Source organism: Pleurodeles waltl, chromosome 8 (assembly GCF_031143425.1).
Source record: "Pleurodeles waltl isolate 20211129_DDA chromosome 8, aPleWal1.hap1.20221129, whole genome shotgun sequence".
NCBI classification, from domain to species: Eukaryota; Metazoa; Chordata; class Amphibia; order Caudata; family Salamandridae; genus Pleurodeles; species Pleurodeles waltl.
The window spans coordinates 872843271-872855471 of NC_090447.1; the positions used below are offsets into that span (position 1 = coordinate 872843271).

The 12201-nt window shown below is 44.2% G+C and overlaps 1 protein-coding gene across 2 annotated transcripts in view; it reads left to right on the plus strand.

The window, feature by feature from the left end:
- Positions 1 to 12201, plus strand: part of CLCN4 (chloride voltage-gated channel 4) — a 223027-nt gene that overhangs the window by 200289 nt on the left and 10537 nt on the right. For both annotated transcript variants that reach the window (XM_069205155.1, XM_069205156.1), the window contains one exon: positions 6357 to 6573. In XM_069205155.1, coding sequence (XP_069061256.1) covers positions 6357 to 6573 — 217 coding nt within the window. The remainder of the gene's footprint in view (positions 1 to 6356; positions 6574 to 12201) is intronic.

A 12201-nucleotide genomic window follows, 5' to 3' on the forward strand; every position in this document is an offset into this window, starting at 1 on the left:
TGCAGACCTCAAAATTTGGCAAAAAAACACTTTTTCCTCACATTTTGGTGCTGCACAGTTCTGGAATCGGAAGGGAGCCACAAACTTCCTTCTACCCAGCGCTGTCCAAGATCTCCCAATAAAAATGATACCTCACTTGTGTGGGTAGGCCTAGTGCCAGCAACAGGAAATGCCCCAAAACACTACGTGAACACATCAAAATGATCAAATACAAAACTACCTGTTTTGCCAGGGGGCGAGGGGGGGAGACACATGCGTTTTTGGTCCTGGTGACAGGGAGGAGCCAAAAACATGTTGAAAATGAGGGGGAACCAAAACGGGTCCAAAGGGGCAATTTGAAAAAAATGTTTTTAGGCTGACAAGTGGGGCAGAATTTTTATCGGTAAAGATGCGACAATGCTGAGTGGTAGACATTTTGTGGATTCCTACAGATTCCGGAAGGTTCCATCACAAAAATGTGGAAACATGTGATTTCAAGCAAAGTTGGAGGTTTGCAGGGCATTGTGGGTAAGAAAATGGTGCGGGGTGCATTTGAAACACACCGCCCTAGACTCACCCAGATGTTTAGTTTTCAGTTGTGTCTAGGCCTAGTATATTTTTCTAGATGGCAGCGCCCCAAAGTCGGAAAAAAGTGCAGCCCTCACAATTCCAAGTGGGACGATTTTGAGAGTTAGACAAGCCCTCATGGACCAAATGTAAAACCAAATACAAAAATAATCAAATGACCTCTTGCTTGCCATGGGATAAGATGTTTTAGTGTGTGGGGGGAGAGCTGAAAGACTGTTACCCCCTTCAGTTGGGGTGGGGGCATAACCATGCCCATAGTGGTTGGTAGCCACCACCCCACTAGTTTTTATCTTTTTTTAATTCCCTGGCATCTAGTAGGATTTCTAGCCTCCCCACCCCCCTCTGTGGAGTGGATCGGGAGTAATTGCCTTATCTGCCCAGCGGTGGGCAGAACAACTTTGTCCCCATTTATTTGGGGTGGGGGTATAGCTATACCCACACCCACTTTAAAAAAATATATATATTTCCTGGTGGGCTTTCTGCCCCCCTTGGGGGCAGATTGGCATTACAAAAATAGGCCCATCTGCCCTCAAGGGGGGCAGAAATGACCTAAAATAAATTTGACCCCAGGGTAACGACCCTTGCCTAAGGGGTCGCTCTCCTTCCATGAAATTGGTGCAAAAAAAATCTCTGGTGTCTAGTGGTTTCTGCCCCCCGTTGGGGGCATATTGGCCTAAGAAAAATAGGCCAATCTGCCCCTAAGGGGGACAGAAATGGCCTAAAATAAAATTGTCCTCCAGGGGAGTGACCCCTACCTAAGGGCTCGCTCCCCATCTGTAAAAAAAAAAGAAAAAAATCCTGATGCCTGGTGGTTTCAGCCTAGTTAATATAGGCCAATCTGCCCCCAGGGGAGACAGAAAAGGCCTAATAAAAAATTTGCCCCCTGGGGAGTGACCTTTGCTTAAGGGGTCGCTCCCCTTGTCAATGTAAAAAAAAAATCCCTGGTATCTAGTGGCTTCGGCCCCCAGGCGGGGCAGAAAAGACCTCATAAACAAATTGCCCCCTGGGAAGTGACTCTTCCCTAAGGGGTCACTCCCCTTATCAATATTAACAAAAAAAAAATCCCTGATTTCTAGTGGCTTCTGCCCCCCCGGGGGCAGATCCGCCAAATTAATATAGGCCAATCTGCCCCTGTAGGTCTAATAATAAATTGCCCCCTGGCCAAGCGGTTACTCCCCTTATAAACATAAACAAAAAGAAAAGAAAAAAACATCCCTGGTGTCTAATGGCTTCTGCCCTCCTGTGGGCAAATCGGCCTAATAAATATAGGCCGATCTGCCCCCGGGGGGGGCAGAAATAGCATTAGAAACCCCCCCCATGGGGAGCAACCCTTGCCAAAGGGGTCGCTCCTCTTATGCTAATTTAAAAAAAAAATCTCCCTGGTGTCTAGAGGCATTCCTGTAGCATGATCTCTATGTGTTCGTACTGCTGGAATGCTCAGGGAGACATGAAAAGGAAAGGAAAAGCCTTTCCTTTCCTTTTCATGCCTGTCTGACCATCCCTGCCCCCATACCGAGGAGAAACAAATCTGTTTCTTATCGGATCGTGCTTGAAGCATGCTTGCAGCACGAATGGAGGTGACCTCTGATAAGGTCAGCGCGTGATCGCGCACTGATGTCATCAGACGTCACTTGGGAGGGGATTGGGGTGGAAGGGGAAGAGATTCCCCTACCATCCCTGCCCTGGGGGGGGGGTTGGGGTGAGGCCTTCGGGGGGAGCGCTTCCCCAGAGGGCCTGGTGCAGGACGTAACGGTTACATCCTGGGCACCCGAGCGGTGTGTAACCGTTACGTCCAGGGCACCCAAGGGGGAAAACTTTGAAGGGAATCCTCAGACTTCAGATTGTAATGGTCGATAAATGTAGACTTGATAGTTGTTATTTCCACCTTGAAAAAGTAGTCAAATGGTCCATCTTGAACATTTTCTTAATAAGCTCCCATGCCCCTAGGTAAAATACCATGAAACTTGTGATGCTGTGTAGGCAGCTGAAATCACTAACACCTCAAGGGTTTCTATGAAAGCTCAGCGGAATATGTATGACTTTTGTGGCGCAGGGCAGCACAGCAAGTCACCTTGCTGCGTTGCCTAGCATCACAAGGATTTGCGTCAAAAAGCGGCGCAAATGCGGCGCTAAAAAAGTATAAAAATGGACCTAAGTGTCTTTCCATGCAGCGCCATTATTAAAAAAAAAAAATGCCTCCTGACAATTTTAAGTAAACTGTTTAACCCAATTACAAAAGACCTGCCTTCCTGACATCTGTGGAATGCAACCTCACATCCTCTAGAGACCTAGAGACTGAGAATTAGGAGGTCATTCTGGTGTTACAGACCACAGCACTAACTGAAACTGGAAGCCAACATTTTGGACCAGTTGAAGTCCATATACACCAGATTACTAAAAAAGATTTGAGGGGTTATTTATAAGGTAGCACAATATTACTCTAAGAGCGGACACACCTGTCAGACACTCGATTGAAACTATTGACTGCTACACAGTAGTAACAGTGCCCTGGGGCGATGTGGCTGAATTCTACACATTTATAGCTACGAAACTGCTTAGATCGCAGATGGATTTCTGAACAATGTTGTGTGGCAGACATGAATATATTGTTTTCAGTGTTTTCCACAAGCAACCTTGAATTCTCAGTTAATTTGTATTTATATTCTAATATGTATTGTAAATTCGGTTGCTTTGTTATATGCTCCGTTATTTATAAAGTATTATACACCATAATCTGGACTTAAAAATTGTTATTTTGTTTTGGTATCTCTAAGGTATTTGTTTAGTCTCAACATGATTTTAGACCAAAAAGTGGTCCACTTGTCCAGTCCTTCCATTTTCATGTTTTCTTTGTAAATTAAGTTTTTAACACCCTTCGTATTTGAGTTCCAAACTATGGGCCATATGTACGAAATCTTTTTCCCACAAACACAGAATGGGTAAAAACCTTTGGTACATCTGGCCCTATGTCATTCTAGCAGGTCAGATCTGTATAGTGGTCTCTCATTTGTTGGTTTTGTCCCTTCTTGCAATACTGGGCCTCAAGTGATTTCGGTGGAGAGCTGTGGTCACAATTGTTGGACACTTTGTGGAAGTGGTGGTATTTTCCTGTGCAAAGACACCCAGATCATCTCAGTATTCAGACCTTGCCAGAAGAGAGGGAGACTTCCCCGTGCTCTGCGACTAAAGCATGGCAATTGTGTAAAAGGCATAACCCTGATAAGTCTTGCCCGCTGTCAAACACGGAACCCAGGTTGCATGCATGACAGTGAGAGCCAGCATCTCCACGTCATTAATATGACCCGGATAAAAAAATATCTATCTATTTGTCTGTCTATGTATACATGTGGGTGCGTGTATTTGTTTTCATTTTATGTTCAATTTGACAACTCATCAGTAAAATCTCTTTTTTTTAAAGGAAATTTGGATTAATCTATTTGTAGAAGAGAATTTTAGTATGTCAGTCATGTGGAGGGTTGTAAGCTCTCTGTTCACTCTAAGAAATATTGACAAACGGAAGAGAAGTGTGATGTTTAAAAACACCCCTGGCCTGGTTCACTTTGTTGATTATGTACGATATGTAAGACTGTTAAACTGTAATGTCAGTTTGCTAGAGGAAACCTCGACGTTTGATTGGGGCTTTTATAAAACCACAGTCTGTTCATAATGTACAGTGTAGATTGAAACAGAAATCTTATACATTCCTTTTGAAATTTGATAATCCGTTCTTATACAGTGAGAAACTGACAAGAATAATACACTCAATTTTCAGTGTGTTATGCATAACGCATTACATTCAATGGTCAGTAGCTTTGTCTAAAACCTTAAATTCATAATGAAAAAAAACGAATGAAAATGTAATGATTAGTGAGCAAAATAAGCTATCGTAGCTGGAGGCACTGCATTATTATGTCCCAAATGTTCTTTAAGGTGGATTTGTTTTCAAATTGCCATTCAGAATTCAAGACTATTTGCCCAGCATTGTGTCTGTGTTGAAAGATGTGTTTTCTTGGATCAAAACAGAGCCCTAACAAGACGAGCCTTTGTTTTTGATGGACTGCTAGAAAAATACGTTTTACATTTCCAAATTAGGGTTTTATGAACTTGGTAGGGATTATGCACGTGTTTGATAAATTAAAGTGTTGTTTTTCTGCCATTTTTTGAGTGTTTACTAAATTGTGAAACAAAATGACATATCGAAAGTCATCACTGCCATGGAGATTGATCTGAGCAGTGGCATCGGAAGTTCTTGATGAATTGTATTTGATCTGTCAGTAATGACGATCGGTCTGCTGAAGATTATGTATCAAAAATGAGTCAAAATTGTTGACAGTATAAACATTTTACTCCTGTTTTTCTCATTGGGTACATGTTCTGCTAAAAATGGTAAAAATCATAAACCAACGACATGCTGTTAGAAGCTCCTCCTCACTTGCAGTCTCACCCACATTTCGAAAACTCCAGTTTGCTTATGTAAGAGACATGAGACTCTTCAGAGATCAGGGCAGACCTCTCAGAGTTGTGTCAATTGTATTGGAGCAGGTTTTCTGAGGAAATGCTGAAGTCTACCTTGCATTGTTCAGAGGGCATTATGTGGACCTGTCTAAAAGTACCCTGTATATTTCTACATTTCATTTCACGAGAGGCTTCACCAGACTGAGATTCGTTGTCTCAGGCAAAATAATCAGAATGACAGGCGGTAAGGTAAACCAACCTCTTCATTTTCAGTAAGGGCAAGTGAGTTCAAGGCTTCTGGCTGAAAGGAAACGTCTCTTTTGTCACATTGGATAGTGGGAGCTGTGAACACAGATGTTTTCAAGCCCTAACCAAAGGGAACTGCGGACACAGGCAATAAAAAGTCCTTACTGCAAGAGATGTGGAATAACCACGGGAAGCCAGATCTCAGACGTCCAGTGGGAGGCCATATGGGCCGTCATCCCTAAGATCTGTTGTAGCATTCCACACAGGGAATCCGTGTACTAGCTAGGCTGTCCGTGGTACATGACACCTGTATGTTTATGCCGGATATTCTTGATTGCAGCTGAGGAGTGCTGGCTCTGTGGCAAGCAAAGGGGGGCATTTAACCACATGTGTTGGTCATGCATGTTCATGAAGACATTTTAGAAAGAGGTCTTGGGGTACATAAAGGAGATCCTGGGTTTCATTCTCCCAGGTGACCCAAGACTAGTACTGCTTGGTACCCGACCTGATGGACTGGAGGGCATGATATCCCAGATTGTGTATGAGCAGTACACATGTTGGGGCAAGCTCCGTGGCCCACCACTCTTTGGTTCCATATTATGTGGTGTCTCTTAGCAATGGAGCAGCTAATTCAAAATCTGGCACAGGCAGAACACAAATTCACAGTGAAGTGGAAACTCTTGCATCTCTGCCTTAACCTTCATCTGAGCCCTTCAAATGTTTAACTGTGAAAATCGACTCAGTCACCTGGGGTCCTATATCCCTGGGCATTTATATACCACCAATAAGCATAACTCAACACCCACGTATAGACACAATAGACGGAGTGACTGCTTGCACACATCTAATAATCCAGCATCTTTTGCTAGGCTTTCAACACTGAAACCCCTACACGCCCACGAATACACACTCCACTGGCCAAATATCCACACCCAGAGCTCCTAGTATCTCGTTGGTTTAATGTTAATGGGGAAGAAAGGGAAAAGGTGCGAAAGGTGGCCAACTGTTAGTTCCTGGTTACTAAGAATCACAAAGTAATCCAGCTTGCCATATGTTGAAGCTTCTAATAGTTTTTTGTTCCTGTTTAGAGAATGCAAGGAAGAGGCAAGATGGAGTGGTGAGCAACTCGATCTTGTACTTCACAGAAGACGCGCCAGAGCTCCCAGCCAATAGCCCTCATCCCTTGAAGTTGCGGCGAATACTCAACCTGAGTCCCTTCACTGTGACTGACCACACACCAATGGAGACTGTCATTGACATATTCCGTAAACTGGGACTGCGGCAGTGCCTTGTCACTCGAAGCGGGTGAGTGTTAGAGATCGAGCAATTTGAATGGAATGACCTAATGCAAAAATTTTAGTTTATAAGTTTTTTAGCTGATGCACCTTGAATACATTATTTTATCTAATTATTTAGTTCGTTATTACTTTTTTGTGTGAACTGCACTTTAGTTTCACTCTGTTTTGCTCTTAAATAATGTAGCTTGTTTGTGTTGGTGGTTTTTACCCAATATTCCTTCTGGACTTGATGTCATAATAACCCGACCATGAGGAAAGGCAGACAGAATTGTGCTTTAACACTTTTATGTTTGTCCCAGTAATAAGCTTGCTGTGGAAGAGCTGCTGATGGACTTTCTTATGTGTTCTTCACTCTTCCACCATCCGTTTGCAGTGTTTAATGGACTTTCTTATGTGTTCTTCACTCTTTCGCCATCCGTTTGCGGTGTTTAATAAATATTAGCTCGTTACAGCCAGTGGGCCTTTTGTGTTACTGTTCACAAACGTGTTACCTTGTTCACATGTGAGCACATTTGCAACATAACTTATTGTTATGAACACACTCTGTAAATCGAGTGTTTACTGTATACATAATTGTGCTGCTGTGCGTTGGATTACTTTGCAAAGAATATGTTAATCTCAACAGAATGGTATCAATACTTATGTGCGTTTAAGGGTAAACATGTTCTTATTATGGTACACACAATTCAGGCAACGCACACAGTTCAATTTATTGATGAGTTACAGTACACGCACTTGATTTAATGTATACACATGCATAGCGTAGTAATCGCATCGGTGTCAATTTATACACCTTTAGTATATAGTACACATGTTTATCTAGTTGTATATGTTATTACATTTCTATCATTCTTGTATTTCCTATTGTTCTGCTCCTTTTGGTTTGTTTTTGTATTTTTACTCTTATTGCTGGCGTGGGTCACAAATATCGAAGGATCACAATATCATGGCCAGAACACTGAGAGACAAAATATCATTTGTGATTATATGTATCTTCAAGGTACGTAGATGTGGGGGTAAGAATAATACATCTCTACTTTTCTCTGTGCACTTACCTCTTCTATATTTTGTCCCTCGATTTATTAGGTTCAATATTGTGATCCTTCGATGTTCCTTACCACAGTCCTTATTGCTGTGGGAAATGCTCTGCTGCCCCGGTGGGCCTGGTTTGCGCTATGTAAAACTGTAGATAAGTAAATAAGTACGGGCTGCAAGTAACCTGCATAATTTTCTGACCAACATCTTTGCATTTTTTATATTATCCCACACCCCATACCGGGACCATGACCCTATGTCAGAGACATCTTTCTAAATGAATGTATTCCACACCTTGCGGGTCCTTTCTCTTAGCCTCTTTGTGCTTCCTTGAATCCGACAACATATTGGGGGTTATTCTAACGTTGGAGGAGGTGTTAATCCGTCCCAAAAGTGACGGAAAAGTGACGGATTTACCACCAGCCGTATTACGAGTCCATTATATCCTATGGAACTCGTAATACGGCTGGTGGTATATCCGTCACTTTACCATCACTTTTGGGACGGATTAACACTCCTCCAAAGTTAGAATAACCCCCATTATCTTGTATATGTCCATCCATAGCCATGAATATATAATGGACATTTGTCCATGCCTCCTATTTGCAGGTATTCCTTTATTCCTATCTCATCATATGTGCTCTTGATCTTGATCACATAGTTTAACTATTACCTTTTTGACTCCATTGGTCTGCTTTGCTCTTCTTTATGCTTATTCACATTCCATTTTCTGCCACTACCACATCACTTAGGAGGGGCACCACTATGCCTTTTGTACCTCCCTCTTCTGGAACTCTATAAGCTGAGAAGAATATAATTGTGGCAGATCACTTAAGCAGCTTTTATTCCTATTCAGCGTTTGAGATGTTTCAGCCTTTTATGGAACTTTCCTCAGTAAGAATATTGTTTTAATTTTCCTCCTATCTTTTCAGCACCCCTTCTCATTTGACCAACGTTCTAGAAATCGGTGTCCAAACTGGCACTGTTTAGTTAAACAACTCCCACCCTCCCAAAGTCACATTGTCAGTGCCACTGGAAACAACATCAGAATTACCGCTATTGGAATACTTTTATATATGCTCTCCATAAAGTTGGTCAATCTGTAGCACACACGCATTTCTGCTGGTGCAAACGAAAACCCTCAGTTTCTGACTTATCTAAGAATATCTCAAGTTATTTGACTTCTGAAACCACATTGAAGAATCCCCCTGCCTCCAAGAGCATTTGCCAAATCTCAGTTTTTCTACTCGCTCTATTCGTAACCCTGAACCTGTAATGGAGTTTTGTCAACCCTTTCATCGATAGTGCCATCTGCCTGCACACTACACACTAAGGTCAAAATACCCTAGCACCTTTTGTTTTATCCACAACTAACATGTAATTTCCTCCATGGCCTCAATTTTTTGGCCTTTTTTGGCTCTGCATGTTGTCACCCAATTATCTGGATACCATCGCTTTAGAGTTTAGTTTGATCCTCATGAATGTCAGAGTTGTTGAAGGGCCTTCAATATTTTTGGGAGCAAGGTACTTGACATAGTTTGTACATTCTCCTTTTCTGGGTTCTTGCTCACCATTAGAAAGTTACTGAGACTGTGATGCCCATGATGTACCTTCCACTTTCTTATCTATTATAGAAACATGCTAAATGTCTCAAACATTGCTGATCAACGCCAAATTGCTCTGCAAACATGCTGTTGAAGTCTAGGACACCATCTCCACCCTCGCCCCGACGTGACCTTCATCACGGAGACCTGGCTCACCCCTGTATCCGCCCCAGACACCACCACTGCAGCACCCATCAGCTACAAGATGAAACACTGCAACTGTGCCAGCCGACGCGGGGGAGGCATTGCCATCATGCACAAAGAATCAATTCACTTCACCACCACTGATGACGAGACCATGCCAATCATGGAACACATGAGCTTCCAGCCCCGCACCAATGACAAAACCACCATTAAAGGTACCCTCACCTGCAGACCCTGGTACCAGGAACCGGCCTCAGTCATGTCATTGCGGAATTCATCACCCCGCTCGCCATCAAATCCCAACACTTTGTATTCCTAGGAGACCTCAATTTCCATCTGAATGACTCCACCGACCTAGAGCGACTGGACAACATCGGCCTCACGCAGCTGGTGACAGACCTCATGCACAAAGCTGGATACATGCTGGACCCTGTTTTCATGTTCAGCAACAGAATCAGGTATAGCCACAGAACTGAACTCACCTGGTCGGACCCCTCCATCATACACTTCACCATTGCTGGACCCCCCAGCATTACCACCACAGCGTCACCACCCGCAACTGGACCAAGGACACTCAGCACCAATTGACCGACGCCCTCAGCATCACCCAGCCCATCCTCACCACATACCTGAACCAGGCAGTACAGAACTTCAACACCTGGATCATAAGCAAGTACACTCTGAAGTTAGAATGGCAAAACACAGATGCAGACAATTGGAAAGAAAGTGGCAAACTGGCAGGAACACCACTGATCAAGCCACCTTCAAGTCAGAACTCAACAATTACCACTGCCAGCTCAAAGCAGTGAAAAATGGAGTCCTGACACACCGGATGAAGACCAGCTCCATCGAAACCAAGGAACTGTTTTCCATCGTCAAAGAGTTCACCTGCCCGTCAGCCATCGAAAACTTGAACCCTTCTGCCCTTGTCGAACACTTCCACAACAAGATACCAATCATCTACAGAAATTTCAATCCCCAAGCCACTGACCCCCCTCAACATCCCATCGACCACCCACTCACCACAAGAGAACAACTCAGTACACGAACACAAACGTTCTAATAAACTCTATCCACTCGGGAGCACCCACGGCCCATCCTCTCAATGACTTTTCAACCTCAGAAGGGTTGAGATCAGCTACCAGCTCACCAACATCCTAAAACCTCCATTGCCACAGCCACCTTTCCTGATGCCTTTAAACATGCAGAAGTCAGATTGCTCCTCAAGAAACCAACTGCAGACCCCCAGCGAGCTCCAGAGGTACTGTCCCACCTCTCTGCTCCCGTTTCCCTCCAAAGTCCTGGAGAAGGCCATCAACCTCCAACTCACAGAACACCTGGAGAGAAACAACCTGCTGGACCTTTCCCAATCAGGATTCAGAGCTAATCACAGGACTGAAACAGCCCTGATCTCCGCAGCAGGCGATATCTGCACTCTACTCGATAGAGGAGAATGAGCCGCCCTCCTTCTACTTGATCTCCCTGCAGCCTTCACCATCATCTCCCACCACACACTCATAGAGCAACTACACCAGATGAGAATCACAAACCACGCACTCCTATGGGTGGCTTCCTTCCTTACAAGGAGCACCTAGAGAACCCGTTTCCCTCCCTTCACCTCTCAACCCAAGAGTAGCGTTTGCGGCATCCCTGAAGGCTCATCCCTCAATCCAACCCTCTTCATCATCTACATGACACCTCTCACAGACATCGTCAGTCCACAACATCAACATCGTCTCCTATGCCAATGATACACAGCTTGTCTTCTCGCTCTCAGCTGAACACACCATGAAGAAGACCAACTTCCACAACTGTATGAAGAAGGTCTCAGCATGGATGAATAACAACTCCCTGAAGCTCAGCACAGACAAAACTGAAGTATTGATCTTCGGCAGACACATTTCTCTCTGGAATGACTCCTGGTGGCCATCGGAACTCGGACCCACCTCCACTCAGAAACACAATGCCCGCAACCTTGGCATCATCCTGGACAGCAAACTCTCAATGAAAAGTCATGTCAGCGCCGTCTCCTCATCCTGCTTCCACTCTCTCTGTCTGCTCCACAAAGTTTTCAAGTGGCCCCCCATCAGTACCAGGAAAACTGTGATGCAGGCCTTTATCACCAGGTGCCTGGACTACAGCACTGTATGCAGGCACCACCACCAAACTCATGAGGATAAAATCCAGAATGCAACAACCGGACTGATCCTCAACCTGCCAAAGAGGACCCACATCACCCAGCATCTGAGAGACCTCTAATGGCTCCTCATCCAGAAAAGATGCCAATTCAAGCTCCTGACCCACACCTACAAAGCCCTCCATGACCAAGGACCCACCTACATTAACCAGTGCCTGAATTTCCACCTACCTCCCAGGAACCTCTAATTCACTCACCTCACTCTCGCACTGGTACCACACATCCGCCACTACTGCACTGGAGGTCACTCCTTCTCCCTCCTTGCCACAAACTACTGGAACACCCTCCACCTTTGCACCTCACCCTTGCTGACCCACTTCTGGAAGAGACTCGAGACCTGGCTCTTCGACTGACTCCACAGCACAGCACCTGGATACCCTCACAGGTGATAAGTAGCGCATTACAAATACTGATTGATTGATTGATTATGCCATTTCACAACCGATGGACATTACCTTTACCATGCAGGCTTGCCTTTTAAATTTTATACTATCAGCTAAAAATCATCTGGATGTATCAGATGCTGAAGTGCTGACTTTGTCCCTTTTCATCATTTTGGGTCTTTCCCCTCATATCCCACCATTGTCACTGTTTTGGCCAAATTGGACTGTCACAGAACTCACCTTTTCATCTATATGATCCTTCACTGATGATG